The sequence below is a fragment of the Equus caballus genome, chromosome 24 (genome assembly GCF_041296265.1).
Source record: "Equus caballus isolate H_3958 breed thoroughbred chromosome 24, TB-T2T, whole genome shotgun sequence".
NCBI lineage: Eukaryota > Metazoa > Chordata > Mammalia > Perissodactyla > Equidae > Equus > Equus caballus.
The window spans coordinates 19,952,908-19,972,229 of NC_091707.1; the positions used below are offsets into that span (position 1 = coordinate 19,952,908).

At 41.0% G+C, this 19,322-nt stretch overlaps 1 protein-coding gene across 2 annotated transcripts in view; it reads right to left on the reverse strand.

Annotated features, from left to right (window-relative positions):
• CCDC175 (coiled-coil domain containing 175) overlaps positions 1-19,322 on the reverse strand; it is a 68,521-nt gene that overhangs the window by 4,075 nt on the left and 45,124 nt on the right. For both annotated transcript variants that reach the window (XR_011432153.1, XM_070249820.1), the window contains exons 14-19: positions 16,554-16,692; positions 12,318-12,397; positions 9,821-9,973; positions 6,266-6,368; positions 5,312-5,355; positions 3,449-3,611 (exon numbers count right to left, since the gene is read on the reverse strand). Coding sequence is in view for 1 of the 2 variants with exons in the window: in XM_070249820.1 (XP_070105921.1) it covers positions 3,449-3,611; positions 5,312-5,355; positions 6,266-6,368; positions 9,821-9,973; positions 12,318-12,397; positions 16,554-16,692 (682 nt within the window). In the remaining variant the exon portion in view is untranslated. The remainder of the gene's footprint in view (positions 1-3,448; positions 3,612-5,311; positions 5,356-6,265; positions 6,369-9,820; positions 9,974-12,317; positions 12,398-16,553; positions 16,693-19,322) is intronic.

The following is a 19,322-nucleotide window of genomic DNA, read 5'->3' on the forward strand; positions in this document are numbered from 1 at the left end:
GGGAAAATGGGCAGCAACTAAGGACATGGGGAGGAGTTCAAAACTAAAAGGCTCCGAGTTTCAAGTTCTCTACAGTTCTCATGTCTCTCCTCATGGTCCACCGTTCAGCTTGACCAGAAATTGTGATCGTGAGTGATCTAGGACCATTCACGTATATCATGTGTCTCAATTTATGTATACATTATAAATTTATATATATACATATATTATGAAATAATATGTACAATATTAACAGGCAAAAATACGAATTTTAAAAGATAACAAAATATTGAATATAAACAGAACTTTTAATATTTGCTCCCTGTGTTTGGATTGATTATCACACCCCACTTTGGAGATCCTCAATTGCTCTAGAACTGAAATCTATGATCCAGAGTGTACATTACAGCCTTCAACTGCAGTTGGAGAAGTAGGAACATGCTCCAGTGTGGTCAGGAGACAGCTTTCCTCCCACTGAGGGCATCTGCCACAACTGGGCCCTGGGGCTGGATTCTAGATCCAGCCACTCTATTACTTGTCCAGATGGGAAAGTCTGAAAGTAAATATTCATTTGTTCTCTCATTTTACTAGTATTTATTGAGCACCTATTTTGTGGGGCACTGTGCTACACACTGGAGCTAAACCGTACACGAACAAAACGGCCCAGGCTTCCATGGAGCTCACGATCTATTAGGAGACAGACAAAACACAAGCCAACAGAAATAAGATAACTGCTGGTTGTAAGAAGTACTCATAAGGAAACAAACGGTGTGGTACGACAGAGAATAATTCAGATCGGAGATTCTTGTAAGGTGTCTCTGAGGAGGGGACACTGTCAGTCTAGACCTGAGCCCTGTGACCAGCAGAGGGAAGAGTATTCTGGGCAGAGGCTAACAGGGGTGAGAATGCAGGAGGCTCTGCTTAAAGCACAATTGTTACTGATGCTAAATATTCTCAACTGATTTACTAACTTTGGTTTTTGGAAAAAATGAGTAGACCAGATAATCTGAAAATCCTCCTTGTATTATAAAACACCTAAAAACACAGGAGGGGAGATAACAAATTTCCTTTTCAATGCAGTTGATCTTGCAAGCAACCAAGGGAAATCCCCAAGGTCCAAGGAAAGGGAGCGAGATCCTGAGCCGGAGCTCGAGCCCCTGCTCCATCTGCAGCCTGGGGGCAGAGCAGGCAGGAAGACAGAGGAAAGGCCTTGCTTTTCTTCTGGGCAGGCAGCTGGGACAAAGAACCCTCCACAAAGATGCTATTTACCCCTCTGGGGAATGAAGGAGAGAGGGAAATGGAATTGGAAAGCAGTATATAAGGGATTTTGATTGCATCTGTCATGTTCTAGTTCTTGGGGAAAAAATATCGTAAGTAAACATGGTGGAATGTTAAAATTTGCCAGTGCTTGGCTGTGGACATACAAACAGGTGTGTGTGTAATTTTTTATACTTTTCATATTTGCAATATTTCATAATAAATATAAACTGGAACTTGTTCCAGTTATCTAGAAGAATTGCAGTTTAAGTAAGAGTCATATATATTTACTTATAGTACTGATTGCCTATCAAATGAACTTAAATTTTAATTAAATAATTGTAGCATTTAGATGGAATAAAAATGAGTGGCACATACCAGATTGTCCTATTATTTGTTTTCATTTGGGTTTGTTTTCATTCAAAGCAATTATTACTCTATTATGAATACGATTCTTTAAATCAAAAATGGAAGTAAAAATTGAAACCCTGCTGAGAGAGTGACTAGAGAAACCGACAACAGCCAGACCATATGTGACAACAGAACTCCGACCCACAACCTCTGCACTTGGCCCAGAATAGTCATAACTTGGTCAAGGATTGCAACTTCCCTGCTTTTTGACCTTTGTTCTAACTCAGGATGAACCCGAGAAAGCCAATATGTTCACTAATCAATCACATAGGACATCCTGCTTCTAGCGAGCCCGCCCCCAGCTTCCCCACGCCAAAAGCCTCCAGTCAGAGCACACCTGAGGCCTCCCTTTTCCTTCGCAGTCAACCTTTCCCACTCCCCTGCCTGACTTTGAATCTCTGCCAAAAGCAAATGATGCTGACTCTGACCCCCTGGCTATCCCCAGCTCCACACCTTGGGTGGTCTTCCTTTACTTCCACACTGCGCTTCTCTACTTCCCATGAACCAGTCCTCAAAATACATGAAAAAGGGAATACGATGTTAGTTACTCAGTGGGCTCAACTTTCCAATATAGTCTCCAACGCAAAGATTCCCTCAGGTTTCAGACAAAAATGGAAGATTCGTTCATGTGAAAATAGTGCAATTGACATTTAAGATGATTTAGCTTTTAATATTCTGCTTGATCTACAGTTGCTGGGAATGGCCTGGCCCAGCAAAGAAAATGCAAAGCGAAGCAAGGCCCACCAGGGACCCACTGTGCACTCACACACAGTATCAGCCAGCTCCAGCAGGACTGCCGAAACAGCTTTTCGGCTGTTGCTTACCCACAAAATTCTTCACTGGCAGCTAAAACATTTCTTCTGTCAAGCAATATCCTCAGAACACTGGTTTCACCAAATATTGGGATGTTTTTAATCTTATCACTTTCTCTCATTTTACTTTTATTTTATCTCATTTTACTTCCTACAACTCACCCTTAAAATTGCTTATCTAATGATGACGCTCTTTAAATTAAACCCTAATAACCTCTACTAGATCTGGACACTTGCCAGGTGATATTATTTTCATTTCGCCACTCTCTTTCTCCCCTATACACTATTCTTCTCCCTTCTCTGCAGCCCCCTCTACCTCCACCATCCCACTTTCCCAAGGGATTCCAGCCCTGGGACGTCTGGGCTGCACCTGTGCAAGGATTCACCTGCATTTCCCCCTGCAGCCCTAATCTGGACGGGGTTCTGTGGCCCTCTGTCCCTCACAACATTACAGCGGGACTGAGGGTGAAGCTGCTGCTTGCTCACGAGGCAACCATGTTACATAGGATGTGTTAACATCTCAGAAGCCCCAGAAGGCATCACTGGATTTTCAGAGAAGGCAATAGTTGCTGTTTTTAATGCTAAAATCAGCTCAAGAAGAAAAAGTAAAATAATGTTTGCTATCTTCTGTTAAGAAAACAAGGAAGTGTGTAAGAGGTTTTAAAAGAGTTTTTTTTTTTAAATGTTCAAAATTAAGAGTGTTAAAAAGTCAGAAAGAAGTTAAGATTCGGTTATTTAGAAAACTCACTTAAGTTTCCACCTTCCAGTAGACTGTCCAATGCGGCTGTGCCACCACATTCAACCTCGCAAACGAGAATCAGCATTCAGTTGAATGTTTGTGACATTATCGGGCATGGAGTATTGGGGAGAACTGAGTTATCTGGTTGGCATTCCTTTTTTTTTTTTTTTGGCTTTTTTTTTTATGTCACCAGCTTCAGTAAAATAGCAAGAAATCGTTTGTCACCCAAAGCTCTTGAGATGTTACTTACGACAAAGGTCTGCTTGCGATTCCTGTTCCGTAAGAGAATGCAGCTCTCCAAGGTTCCCTTGCAGCCAAGTCCCGATGGACTGGATTTTTTCATCTCTTTCATACAGCTTGTGTATGAGATTTTTTATTTCTTGCAAGGTCTCGTCACCACTGCCTACCAATTCCTTAAAAAAATAGCATTTTGAGTTATGTGAATATAAATTTCAACAAAATAAAAAACATTCTGTATGAGTGAATCACGTCCAGGATAAAAATACGTATGCAAAATTGGTATTAGTCATGCAAAATAAGTGTATGTAAATTCATGAAGTTCTGTAAAAGATCTCAGAAAAACGAATTAGCAAGTGAGAAGATTTAATGGAATGCTCATTGAACTCAAATTTTTTTTCCAACGGCTAATATATTTTTTAATTGAGGAATAATTGACATATAACATTAATTTCAGGTGTACAACATAATGATTTTACATCTGTATAGGTTGTAAAATGATCACCATAAGTCCAGTTAATATCCATGACCTCACAGTTATTACATTTTTTTTCTTGTGATAAGGCCTTTTAAGATGTACTCTGGTAGCAACTTTCAAATATGCAATACAGTATTATTAACTGTAGTCACCATGCTGTACATTACACCCTAGAACTTGTTTATTTTATAGCTGGAAGTTTGTACCTTTTGATCTTCTTCACCCCTTTCACCCATCCCTCCACCCCCCACCTCTGGCAACTGCCAATCTGTTCTCTGTGTCTACGAATCAATTCAAAATTTTAACTGGGTAAGGTGGTGGTGGCGGTGACGTATAAAGGCCAGCTCACCTTCAGAGCAGCACAGAACTGCAGAGGAGATTCAGCATGGCTTCAAGCTTAAGAGAGAGAACTTTGAAATCAGACTGAATCTGAGTTTTAAATCCCCATAAAATCGTTAACTGTCTGGTCTTGGGCAAGTCACTTAAAGTCTCTGAGCCTTAGTAACTTCATCTGAGAAAGGCATTAGTAACACTTTTTTTATCTAGTGTTTTGAAGGTTAAACAAGGATCATATGTAAAGTTGAAATACTTAGAAAGTGTCAGAGCCAGGATTCAAACTCCTGCCTGTCTCCCTCTAAAGGGCGGAGGGGTGGAGACATTGCACAGCTGGCACGACATGGAGGGTAGACGGCGTTCAGAACTGATGACTTTGTCCTAAAACAATATGCGCTCAATTTGTGATTGCAAAACAGAGTGCCACTCCCGCTTTAACTGAAGTGGTACGGTGGGAAGACAGTTTCCCAAAGGATTAAGATTTCATAGTGACATTTGGCACTTGTTAAAAATAAGATAACAGGCCCCAAATGGAGTCACTTACGCTAAGCCTCACATCGTCAAACCAAGACTTAATTACAGTTTTGGTTCTCCTGGAAACAGAATCTTAAACCAGTCAATCAGGAATCGTTTGCTCAGCACTGGGGAGGTCAGCTGCCTGACAGACCCCTGCTGTCCCCTAATGGAAAGTGACTTTGCCATGACCAAGCTACTTTTTGGCCTATAGCTTCCTTATTCCTGCTTCCTTCTGGCTATAAAAGTCTTTCATCCTGTACAGCTCCTCGGAGCAGCTTTCTATCTGCTGGCTTGGATGCTGCCCGATTCATGAATCGTTGAATAAAGCCAATAAGATCTCTAAACTTTACTCAGTTGAATTTTATTTTTTAGCAGCACGAAGGACACATTTTAGGATATGATGGTCACACTAGCTCTGTCAGTCCCTCACAATCCTGACCTCCCACTGTATGCACGAACACTCACACACATACACACACACACACACACACTTATTAGGTGAGTATTTTTAGAAATATGATACCGATGGAGGTAACAAAAAAAACTCACCTTCATGGTGGCCTGAAATTCAGCCCACAAATCCAAATATTGTTCTAAAATAAAGATTTTTAAAATGCAAAGGTTATTGAAAAAAATTGAAGATATTTATAAAAGAAATGCTATTTGCTTTACAGAAATTCTTTTTATCTAAAAATCCTACTTCCAAAATGACAGAATAACTGGATTGCACTTGCTCTCACACTATAAACAAGCAGAAAATAGGACAAGCTATATTACACAATATGTTTGTTTTAATATCCAGTTTTCAGAGACTGGAGAATGGCAATGCAGGACTGTGACCCCTGAAAGAAGGGAGACCTATGGTCATCGGCTCTCTGCCGGAGCACTTTCCAGACTAGCGTGCATGCAGATCAAGGCAGATACACAGACACAGAAATCCGTATGAAGGTTAGCAAATTGAATCCAGCAACATATAAAAATAACTATGGCTTTTGAACGAGGGGGTTTTATCCCAGGAATGGGAGATTGGTTTAGCACTCAAAATTCAATCAGTGCAATTTACCATATGAACAGCGTAAAGGAGAAACACCACCGTGCAGAGCACCTCAGTAGATGCTTGAGTAGCTGAGCTCAGCCACACGGCGCTGCATGCCTATGTGACTCCCCCTCCAGTAACACCCAGACCCACACGGGAGGGAGCGCCTGGTTGGCGGTGCTGCACATTTATGCCTCGTCCTTAGTCACAGGAAGCACATCAGTGGTTTCCAGGCACTGAAGGCAGGCTGGGAAATCAACTACAAAGCGACACAGGGAAATTTTTCACTGATGACAGTGTTCTATATCTTGCTTGTGGTAGTAATGGTTACAGCGGTATGTACATTTGTCAAAACTCATCAAACGTGAGATGGGTACATTTTATCGTACGCAAATCAGTAAAACTGATTTAAACAAACCAAAATCTTCATTTTTATATGTAAAGATCAGTCATGACACCTTACTTACTCTGACAAGATATCAGCTCCCAAGACAGGTCACTTGAGGTGGACACGAGGGCCTCTTCTTCCTGTCTGTATTGCTCGATGTTCTTCTTCAGGTATGAGATATACTGGAAATTAAAGGCATGTGATTGCTTGAAGCAGTTTAGTTACTGTAGACTAACTATCCATGCTGTCATTCAGCAAACCTTTACTGACTCGTCCTCTGTGCCACTGCCTGTTCCAGGTGCAAGGCTAATGGTGACCAGAGCCCTTGTCAAGCTTACATTCTGGGGACGGAGATGAGGATCCTGCTTCCTGCATTCCAGCACCCAAATAAACATGGCCTGCCTGGAGGAGCTCAGCAGAAGACCTCAGAGGAGGGTTTATCGAGTCAGGAGACCCATGGAATTGCTCACTCAAGTTGGATGTTTCATTGGGTTGGGTGACGGTGGTAGTAGTGGTTTGGGGACTAAAGTCACGGTTTCCTGTTCTGACCATCCAATGCTCAGGAACTCTAAACTCCTGGGAAGTCTGAAAGTATGGGCTTTGGGATGTAAACTTGACCCTGGTCCAGTTCCGAGAGAGAGAGAGTCACATACTAGAAACTACCAATAAGAATCTTAGAAATGGCATCCTGTATCATAGAAGGAGAGGACAGGGGACTGTTCATAAGCACGTGTTACAGGGTCCACTCATACAGCCTTGATCTGGTGACAAGCTCAGCACGGCTTGTTGGCAGGTTCTGCAGTAAACCAAAGTGAAAGCCGCCTCCAGTCCAGTCCCAGGTACCATTCTTGCCCCTCTTTGAACGTGGGTTCCTGTTTGTAGACTCGCCTGGCTCAGCTGGCCTCCCGTAACTCTCTGACCGTCCTCTCTCAGCCTACCTTTTGGTCTCCTCTTCTACTGTTGACTCTTTCAAAGTTGTCTTTCACCAGAGCTTGGTTCACAGCTCCCTGTTCTCATTCAACGCACTATCCCTGAGGCACTGCACCCCTCCCCAGGTGGAAATCCTACCTCCACGCTAGTGACACCCCGCCAGACTTCTCCCCTGAGCGCCTCACCTGCTGCGGTTAGGTGCTCTTGCTCTGGGTTACTCTATGTGCCCTGGGCAGATTGTTGCACTTCACACACTGAATTGTAATCATCCACTTATACGCCCATCTCCTCAGTTGGACTGTGAGCTTCCCAAGGGCTTGGGGCAGTGTCTTATCCATCTCTGGATTCACTGTGCCTTCCCCAGGGTTTGGGACTCAGCGGGTGCTTAAAATGTTTGTCAAATGAGAAGAAGTGATCAGCAAAACTGAGAGGGGTGAGTAAATAAGATAACAGCACAGGGTCCTCCAGGGGCTAGTAGACGGGCATTGATTCCACAATCGGAACCTTTAGAATCAGGCTTTCACATAATCAGTCATCCATTTGCTCACCCATTGCCAAAATAGCAAGACAAATCCAATTAGTTTAATAAATAGTCGACATCATCTTGCTAGGAAGACAATCTAGTGGAACATTTCTGTATGTGGATAAAATTCCTCACAAGGTTGTTTCAAGGGTTAGAAGAGTGAAGATGTGGTACACGGGTGTGGGCTGTTGATGGTACCTGGGCTCTGTGGGGCAAAGGTAACTGCCCCACATACCTCTTATGCCATTGTAATTCTACCAAAAAACCCTGATATTAGTGGGATAATTGTGGCCATTTAACCAATAAAAAAACTACCCAGACAGGTAAAGGGAATTCCCCCTTACTTAAACTCTTATTGCTGTAGGACTGTTTTTATTTTCCTAGCTATTCAAAATTCTAAAAAAAAAGTGCAGAGACTCAATTTTCTCATCTATAAAAGTGACATAATACGTTATCCATGTTAGCAGGTTCTTGTGAGCATCAAATGGGACTGAATTCCTCTTATGTGTGAGGCATTGTGCAAAACACTTGGGATACCCTGACACAGAGCTTAACTTTGAGTCATTATGGTTTATGAAAAAAATGATATTTTTAAAATTGCATTTTTTTTCACTTTCAGTTTACAAAGAAGTCACATCCACCCTATAAGTTAGGAGTTATTCCCATCTTAAGAGGACAAAAATGAAGCTCACAAGTTCAGTGATCTCCCCAAAGTCACACAGGGTCACTGGTGAGTGACAGACTCTAATACAAGTCTTTAAACTAGTGAATATTGGGGCTGGCCTGGTGGCACGGCAGTTAAGTTCGCATGTTCCGCTTCTCCGTGGCCTGGGTTTTGCCTGTTCGGATCCCAGGTGTGGATATGGCACTGCTTGGCAAAAGCCATGCTGTGGTAGGTGTCCCACATATAAAGTAGAGGAAGATGGGCATGGATGTTAGCTCAGGGCCAGTCTTCCTCAGCAAAAACAGGAGGATTGGCAGTAGTTAGCTTAGGACTAATCTTCCTCAAAAAAAACCACTAGTGAATGTTATATAAACTTTTATTATTATTGTTTTGTTATAGAATATGAAGTATGGAAATCTATACACTTTTTTAAAAAACCTACCTTTGGTTTCAATAGTTCTGGGCATTAAAGATCATTGGAGTATGAATATCTAATTATTAAACATACATTAAAACATGAAAATAAGTAAATCTTAAGTATAAATAAGTAAAACAACCTTTTGAGATTAAGTTGAGACTTTAATTTTATGGGTTGGATGAACAAATTCCTTTACTATAAAAAGAGCTACAATCAATATGAAACAGATAATTTTAAAGATGGGCAAAGACTTGAACAGGCACTTCACAAAGAGGGTCTCCAAGCAGCCAACAACATATGAATGGGTGCTTCATTAATCACAGGAAAAGCAAATTAAAACCACAGTGGGACACCACTACACACCCTCCGGGATGGTCAAGTTGAAACAGACCAAGTTTCAGTGAGAAAGTGGAACAACTAACAGTGTCCTACACTACAGCTGTGGCTGGCAATTGCTGCAGCCTCACGGGAGACTGGCACCGGCTCCTCACGGGGACAGCGCACATCCCTAGGCCCTGCAGTTCCACTTGAGAGGCACACCCGAGAAGGATACGTGCATATGCTCACCAAGAAACACGCACTAGGAAGTTCACAGCAGCACTATTTATAACAGCCCAAGTTAGAAACTCTCTAAACCCCCATCAACGGCGGGGTGTAGCGTGGTCGTACAGTGGAACACTACGCAGAACTAAGAAAGCATGAACCATAACCGCACTCAACAATAAGGGCGAGGCTCGCAAACACAGGGTTGAGCAAAAGAGTGCATATTGTATCATTCCATACATGCAGCATTCAAAAACAGGCAAAGTTAGTCTATGGTGTTAGAAGTCACTATAGTGTTACCCTTGCAGGAGGTCAGTGAGGGGAAGGGACACCGCAGATGTCTGGATACTGTTACTGCTCTCTTTCCTGATCTGGGTGCTGTTTACCTGGGTGTGTTCATTAAGCTCTGCACTTACAATGTGGGCACTTTTCTGCATGTACTTTAAGCTACATTTAAAAAGTTTTGAGAGCCATTCTCTCCTTTCCTCTCATCACTTCTACAGGTCTGGGCGGTCAACCAAAACCATTGTGCAAAGTGAAGTGTTCTTGAACTTACTTCTTTGAATCTTTTATTTTCCAGGAGCAAAACTTCTACTTTCAGGTCATGTACATAGATTTCATTTTCTAAGTTCTTTAGAATTTCAAAATGGGTTTTGATTTTTTGGCTTTCTTGATCTCGTAATTCTTTTAATTCTTGCTTCACTTTATCCTGCTCAAACATAAAACCCACAATTACCTCACAGAGTCTAACGAGCTGGGCACCAGTGTATGTATATGTATATATGTATGTATATGTATACATGTATATGTATATACGTATCTATATGTATGTATATGTATACATGTATATGTATATATGTATGTGTATGTATACGTGTATATGTATATATGTGTGTGTATATGTATGTATATGTATACATGTATACGTATATGTGTATGTATACGTGTATATGTATATATGTGTGTGTATATGTATGTATATGTATACATGTATGTGTATGTATACGTGTATATGTATATATGTATGTATATATGTATGTATATGTATACGCGTATATGTATATATGTATGTATATTATACATGTATATATGTATGTGTATGTATACGTGTATATGTATATACGTATGTATATGTATGTATATGTATACGTGTATATGTATATACGTATGTGTATGTATACGTGTATATGTATATATGTATACGTGTATATGTATACATGTATGTGTATGTATACGTGTATATGTATATACGTATGTATATGTATGTATATGTATACGTGTATATGTATATACGTATGTGTATGTATACGTGTATATGTATATATGTATGTATATGTATGCGTGTATATGTATATATGTATGTATATATGTATGTATATGTATACGTGTATATGTATATATGTATGTATATGTATACGTGTATATGTATATACGTATGTGTATGTATACATGTATATGTATATATGTATGTGTGTGTATACGTGTATATGTATATACGTATGTATATGTATGTATATGTATACGTGTATATGTATATATGTATGTGTATGTATACGTGTATATGTATATATGTGTGTGTATATGTATGTATATGTATACGTGTATATGTATATATGTGTGTGTATATGTATGTATATGTATATATGTGTATGTATACGTGTACATGTATATATGTATGTGTATGTATACATGTATATGTATATGTGTGTGTATATGTGTGTATCACACTGCCTCGGCCACACGCAGAGAGGGGTCTAATTAATTCCTGAGGCATCAGCATAGGCTACAAGGACCTTCCCTTAGAAAAACTTCATGTTCAGCTCCAAAGCTGATTCCTGGAAATTTATTCAAGGACTCTGGGAAGCAGGTCCATGGACCCCAAGTTAGGAGCCCAAGCTGAGTTGTTGAGACAACTTCACAAAATAGAATATACTTTGATATAAGAACAACTGCCTGGCAAACACGGGGAAGAGGAGGGGCCGGCCAGGGGGTGCAGCAGTGAAGTTCGGGTGCTCCCCGTCAGCGCCCGGGTTTGCTGGCCCGGATCCCAGGCGTGGACCCAGCACCACTCGTCAAGCCATGCTGTGGAGGCGTCCCACATACAAAATAGAGGAAGACTGGCATAGATGTTAGCTCAGGGCGAATCTTCCTCAAAAAAAACCCAAGAAACAGAAAAAACGGGGACGAGGGGAGTGGAAGTTGTGGAGGGTTTTCCCGGGAGGATTCAATACATCTTGAAGGAAGAAGAATATTACTTTATGGATTTTCCGGAATTCTCAACTGTTTTCTCTACTGAAGTCTCTATTCAGTTGTTAATTATTATACTGCTATAAATCACATAATCGTTATTTCTTGTATAACTCATTGTATAAGATCACTAGCAGCATCTTATTAAGAAAATAGAATGGCATATATAGTATACTTACTTGTAATTTTCCCCTTCATATTTTTCTACACCCAACATATTAAAAGTTATTTTTTATGTTAGTGCATCTCAAAGAATAGAATGTTTCCATTTTTAATTAACCAACTCCATGCTCACATGTTTACCATTAACTATTGATTACAAATTTTAAAAAGGTAGTAAACATCTCTTTACCTGCTCCCATTTCATCCACTCCCTCACCAACCCTGCAACCTCTGCTGACTTACCCTCGTCTTCCTGGGAACTTACCAGAATAACAGATCTGAAAAGAACCTTAGAAAGCATAATCCCATCTCTACCTTATGAATAAGGAAACTGAGGCTCCCCCCATTTTCTCGAGGTTGTGTGTTAGTTGCAAGTCTCTAGACTAGTTAGTTCTAGAGTCTCTCTCTCTCCACACACACACACACACAAACACACACACATATGTATATGTATATATGTATGTATATATGTGTGTGTGTACATGTGTATGTTATTAAAATTTCAAAACATTAGTGTTAAAAGAGTAAATTTAATAAATGTGGATTTCCTGAAAACTCCAACGGTGCCAGGTAAGTACAACTGTCTGTAGACACCAATATTGTAATAAAAGAAAGATGAATGAATGCATTCATTGACTCTTTACCGTGCTGCTAAAGTATCTTGAAAAGTCCTTTGTCCATTGAGAAATGTAACCATTCATTAAATTCTGCTCCTGCTTTTGTGCTATAAAAAAAAGAGAGAGAAAAAATAACTACCTGCGATCTTCTTTAGTTAAAAAAAATTAATCAAAATAAGACATGTGCCTGGTTTTAGAAGTCAAATACAGCTTCTACCAAAAACCAGCAGTCAGGTCTAATAGGGCATCCACCCTGTGTGTGACTTGTCAGAATCAATCATTTTTAACTCCTTTTTCCTTTTTCTTTTTCAATTTTCTTTTTAAAAAACCATTTAAAAATGCTTATGTGGCTATTTCTTGATTATCATTTTAGGACAATTCCCACTTACTTCTCAACGTAGTGGCGGAGGGCGAGGCATGCTTACCCTCATCCCAGCACCCCCGCCCACACCCAAGGCCTCCACAGCTCTCCCCTCTAACCTCTCCAGAAAGTAGTGGTTTTTGTTTAAATAAATTTTACCTGTTTAGATCATTAAATTTTAACTGTTTAGATCATTATGACGATGTAAATATTATTCACTGATGAGACAAATGGTGTAGTATGATTATATTTCCTTTCTTGTACAATTTTTTGCTTTCTTGGAGTTAAAAACTGCCTCACTTTGAAAAAATTTGCTTAGTTTTCTATATACATATCATTAATTTATATCAAAAGCTATAACAGAATTGTAAAATCTTTCTGGATATTACTTCCTGCATGATGAAACACCTTAAGTAATCCATCAGTTCCATTTCTCCAGCGCACCCCCACACCCACCCATCCCCCTCCTGTACTTGTTTCTCTTTAGGCCCGCTGCACAGCTGACCTCCTGGGGCTCCCCCTCGCATCTCTTTTCTGTTGGACCTTCTGTTTCCTGAATCTCACATCCTCTAGTTTTTCTTAATTTATTCCATTTGTTGAAGAAAATTTTGTGCTAGCCTCCTGAGATAGAGTAAATGAGCTATTTTGAGATCTTGTATATCTAAATATGTCTCTAACTTTATCCTTGACTGATAGTTGGATGGGTAGCTCATGTTGGAAATTGTTTTCTCTCAGAATTTTGAAGGCAATGTCTTCTGACTCCCGCTATAATACTGCGGTTAAGAAGTCTGAAACCATTCTGATCGCTAATCTTTTGTGTAAGATCTGCTTTTTGTCTCTAGAAGCCTTTGGGATCTTCTCTCTCTCTTTGTTCTCCTGAAATTCCTCAGGGATGTGGCTCAGTGTCTTCTCCGTCATCTGTTGTTCTGGGGATCTGATGGGCCCTTTCAAATTGGAAACATATTCTGAGAAATATTTTTGTATTATTTCTTTGATAACTTTATCCTTTCCTTTTTTTTCCTGTTCTCTTTTTCTGGCCTTCTTGTTAGTTAGCTATTCAACATCTCAGAATAGTCTTCTAATTTTTTTACCCTTTTATCCTTTTCCTCACCTCCTTATTTTTTGTTCAACTTTTGGAGAGTTTTCTTATAATATTTCTATTGAAGTTTAAAATTTTAGTCGTTATATTTTTCATTTCTAAGAGCTCTTGTTCTCTGATTGTTCTTTCTTTTAAGTTCTTTTTTCATAAACGCGATATCTTCTTTTATTTCTCTAAAAACATACCTTTAAGATACATTCTCTACAACATAGAGAGAATATTTATACATTGTATAGAATAACATAGAAAGCACAAATAGTCTCTAAGAATATATCTCTAAAAGTATTCTTCTATTCTTTGCGTTGTCTATGCTTCCACCAAGTTCTGTTTTTCTGTCGGCTTTCATTTCTTTCACATTGGCATTTTCCTGAGATGTCTGGTGATCTGCGATGTCTAATCGTACCTAAGAGCGAGGCATTAAGAGGTTTGGTTTCTGGGTGGGCTTCACTGTACAGTGATCAGGAAGGCCAGCTATTTTGTTTGGGGACCCTCAAATGTTAGATTCTGCGGAGATTTTCTCCAAAACTGCTCAGTCGGTTTCTTTAGCGAAAAATCCAACCGTCTTCTTCAGGTGGGGAAGGGATTACAGAGGAGTCACGACACAACCGGCTGGTAGCCTTCAAGCTGAGCAGTGGAAGGGGGTCTCAGTACAGCACCTGTCTCCTGCCCTCAGTCGTAGCTGATACCCTGCAGTTTGGAACCCTCTGGTCTAATTTTTCTGCCAGCACTGGGGAGGAAGAGTCGGACAGCTGCACAGAAGAGTGCATTTGAGCTGGAGGTCTAACTGCTGGGTGTGAAGACTTTCAACCAATCTTCGGCCCCCGTCTCATCTCAGCCTTCACAGTATAGGGTCCTCCGGTGCCCAAGACTTCTCAGGTCCTGCCCGTCGAGAGAATTTCTTGCCTCCATGATGAGCTTCTCCGCAGGTATTTGCTATTCATATTTTTATTTCTGCTAATACCTCCTATATCCAATTATACTTTTCAAAAATTTGCTGATATTTATTATCTGCTGATGTCTTCTCTGTCAGTCTCTTTGCATTTATGGGTTTCTATCCTTAAAAAAAATATCTTTTGGGGCTGGCCCAGCGGCGCAGCAGTTAAGTGCGCACATTCCGCTTCGGCGGCCCGGGTTCGCCGGTTCAGATCCCGGGTGTGGACATGGCACTGCTTGGCAAAGCCATGCTGTGGGAGGCGTCCCACATATAAAGTAGAGGAAGATGGGCATGGAGGTTAGCTCAGGGCCAGTCTTCCTCAGCAAAAAGAGGAGGATTGGCAGCATTTAGCTCAGGGCTAATCTTCCTCAAAAAAAAAAAAAAATCTTTTGCACACATTTTTGTGAAGTTTCCTTAGGGAGCAAAGATAGATGCACATGTTTTATCCATCATATTTAACCAAAGTAGCCACATTGTTCTATATGTGTACTGAGCCCATATAGTCTCTCCTCTGGGGTCACCGCTGGAAGGGGAAGCAGTTTCCTACTCTCTGAAACACTTTGCTCTTATGGCTCTTTCCTTTCTTCCTCCTTCCTTCTCTTCTTTTCTCTACTTTCCTCAGTATTTTCTCTTTTCTTTACCCTAAGAGAATCAGTACTTGCAATATATTGCTTACTTTCATACTCACAGTATTTCTTACATCCTCCACCTAGTGAAAGAACGGATGGGAGGGAAGGTTGGGAAAGTAGAAAATTGGGAATGGAGTGCATTCGGATCGTGAGTCTTGGTAAAGGACCAGGAAAACCTACCTGAGCCGACCAAATGGAAATCTGGCAAGACATGGAAAATCGACTGAGGGATGGGAAACAGACCAATCACCCAGGGACTTATTCTCATAATATTCTTATATTCTCAAAAATCCACCGTCCTTGGCAATAACTGCTACTCACTTTTGCATATTTGTTTATTTCATATTTGAACATATTGAGTTTCCATATGACTTTCCCATTTTGACTTACACTATTTTAATTCTATCCCCATATTCATCTTTGCCAGCTGTACATTCCCACCCCAGTGCACATTTTTGCTCCCATTCTAGTCTGTTCTGTAACTTTTGGTCCTGGCCTTCTGATCCCATGGCACTGCTTCCACCACGTAGAAGACAGAAGTTCTGGAAGTTGTCCTGTTTAACAGGGACTGCTTAGATAATGATCCTATAGTCCCCAAATGCAAGGCTAGACTCACATCTCTAGGTCTATGAACTTTGGGGTACAGGCTTAGATGACCACATCCAATTTTTGTGGAGAAAATAATTATTTTTATATTAAATACACACATGGTTATGCCGTGTAATAGAATGCAAAATATGAAACCTTTCAGACACATTTCACATCCTCTCTGAAGCTCCCAGATCTGAGAAAAGCTCCTATCTATCTCTGCCTTAGGGGGAGGTTAGTGAACAAAGGCTGAGGAGTACCTACGTGATCAATGGTTACAGCCATAGCTGGAAACAAGATACAATTTGCAAATTCATGTTAAGAAACAGAAAAATTCTCCACATGGCAGCAGATAAAGGTAACTTTACCAAGGATGAAGAAAACCACACAATGTAGTTGCTACTAATTCTTAATTTTAAATAGTTTCTAAAAGAGAAAAGAAAAAGTTTGACCAAAGCTACAGTAAGACTGTGGTGTGGAGGAGAGGAAATCGGTAGATGGGGCAAAAAGTCAAGAATTGAGAGTTAAAGGTGATGGGAAAAATTGGAAGAATGTCACCACTGGCTTGTGATTGATGGCCTGCCTCTGTTAGAAGACAAGAGTGAAATCCTCACCTGGGCTGGAGGTCAGTTATCAAGGGCTCCTTACGTACCTGTGAGAATATCACTGAGCTCTTCCAGTCGTCTGTTTTTGGCCATATACTCTTCTTCCACCTCGTGGAGTTGTGGAAGACACTCGACTAGTTCACTTTCCTTTATTCTGTTACTTTGCGTTTCCTTAACAAATCTTTGCTTTAAAGAAAGTAAAGCTAATGGTGAGGTATGATTTCGGAGAATTTACCCAACACTCTAGAGTAGAATGTAAGTTCTTTGACGGCGAGAGTTCTGTCTGTCTTAGTCTCCTCCTGAGGTGCATAGATTGGTATCCGGCACATACTGGATATTTAAAAACTATTTGTTGGCTGACTCACTGTCTCTCTGGCAATCTATAAAGTGAGGAGACTAGACTCAGTTGGCTCTCCCAAGATCCTTTCAGTTCTGTAGCTCCACTGCTATGATTCCATTGACGCTACCAAAAACATATTTGAGAAAATTTCTCTTGGTTCATCATATTTTATGAAAAAAAAGTCAGCAAAACACAATATACACAAGTTCTAAGAAATGTGGATGTAAGTAAGAAATGTGGAGGGTGTAGCAATTACTGGATATGATACTACAATAAATGAGTAAAAAGTACCCAGAGCAAAATGTGAAGATGCCTGTCTAATTATTCAAACTCAGGTTTTATTTAGTTTCAAGTGGGATAATCCTTAGACCTCTCTTAGAAAGTCAGGATGGGTTTAAAATCGTGACTATGGCAGAGACAGGCAGCTGGCATTTAATCTCCGTTCTCTAGTGCTTTAATGTCGGGACTCCTCAGTTTTAGTTGAATGTATGGCTGCCGGCTAGAGTGCTTTCTCAACTGCCCTCGTAGGTAGGTGTGACCAACGAGCTCGTGAGCAGAAGTGATGCGTGCCACTCTGCGTCCTGCCCCTGCAACAGGAAGGCGCATATGCTCCCTTGTCCTTTCCTCCTTCTTCCGGCCAGAAGAGGATGAGAATGGCTGCCACTTGGATGCACAGATGTGAGCCTCATGTTGAGGATGGCAGAGCTGTCCTTCCAGCCCTGGTCCCCTTCCCTTTGTTTGGCCAGTACCAGGAAAGAGAAATAAACGTCTCTCTTGCTGTACTGATCACGTCAGGGGGTCTTCTCAACTAGATACTCAGACCCTCAAGATTTGAATAGGCCACACTTGATCCAATTTACTCTTAAAAATGTTTATTTTCAGTTTTTCTTCTTATCCAAGTTGTATACACACGTAATTTGAAGGAAACCCCGAGTGCCAGCAGAGCAATGCCAGGCATGCTTCCCCAGCAGGGAAAGTTATCCCCTATCACAACACAGCCAACCAGAGGCTAGTGTCCTTTGACCCCACCGAAGTGATAACTCAGATGCAAGAGAAAGAGACCCACACGAGTGGGTGCGATGCCTCCTGCTTAGAAGCCCCATGTCTAGATAGGAACCAACATCTCTTGAGCATCCCTTCCAGGTCCCCACAAAGGACATGCCCACTTAAAAGAGGCACCAAACCCAGGAAAGCCCAATGCTCTGGTTTCCCACCAGTTGTCCTCCCAGTCAACATTCAGCGTTCCAGTCAAGGGTCGTCTATACCAGTGATGTTGCCAGATAATGAAGCCGGGTCCCTGAGGGTTACTGTATATATTCAGTAAGTTTTCTTATTTAACCTGAGGGGTGACTTGGGAGTCCAGAGGATTTGTGAGCTTGTTTTGCAGAAGAAATAGAATGCCTTTGGAGAGGTTGTGATAGCTGGATGAACAGCCCCCAGCTGCCATTGATGCCCAGAAGTCAGATTGCCCACAGGCCTCTCTGGAGTGAAAGATTTCCCCTTGTTTCTCTGAAACTCTTCCAGCCAAGCCCCTTAGTTCTACAAAAAACCCCTGCTTTCTGCACTTGTTGAGGCTGATTTGAGAAAACCCATCCTCTCGTCTTCTCATTTTGGCCAATTAGAATAAAACTTTTCTCCATCTCCAAGCACCAGTGGGTCAGTGATTGGTTTGCTGTGCATAGGGCACATGAATTTGAGACTAAGAGGTTTGGTATCAATAACACAACTGACAGTCCACTTTTATCAGGCTATTAGGGAAAGGAGCCAGAAAGTTAAGCCAAGGCCAATTTCCTAATAAAAGACAGAGGGTTGCTAACCTTTACTACACATCTTGCTTATATTCACTGTATTTTGGCATCTCTTTGATAAAGTAGCTTGTGCATGCCCTAATTAATACAGTAAGATGCTGGCCTGATATGTCCCCTCCCAAAATTGCCATTAGAATCCTTATGAATGAATACAGAAAGACAAAAACACACATAAAAATATCAATTTAACAATATGGCATAGCAGAGCTGGAGTAAATTTCTCCAGACTGCAGTGTTAAGAAATTCCATGGTGTATTATCTATACTATGATCTCTAAAAAAGAATAGCTCCGTATACAAGGAGGTATGTGAGTGCATTAATTCATTCTCGTTGCCTGCACATGGCTCAGGCTGCCAGCGCTGCCCTGATAAGAAACCATGCTCCTGTTTTCTGCTTTGAGAGAGGGTTTGGGTACCAGGTGCTGCTGCACCTCAGGCAAGCTGTTGGTTGTCTGCTGGCTCAGATTGTTGGAGTCAGGCAGCAGGGCAGGCTGCAGCTTCTGCAGCGCCTTCAAATCCTCCCACAGCTTCCTTGCTTCCTGAGCCGCATGCACACTTAGATGACGGACTCCAGCTTCTGCTGCAACTCCCTGGAGTTGGAGCCTTGGAAAAGAGAGACTGATGGAGGTACCAGTCCATGCTCATGAGTACAATAATGTTTCCAAAAGC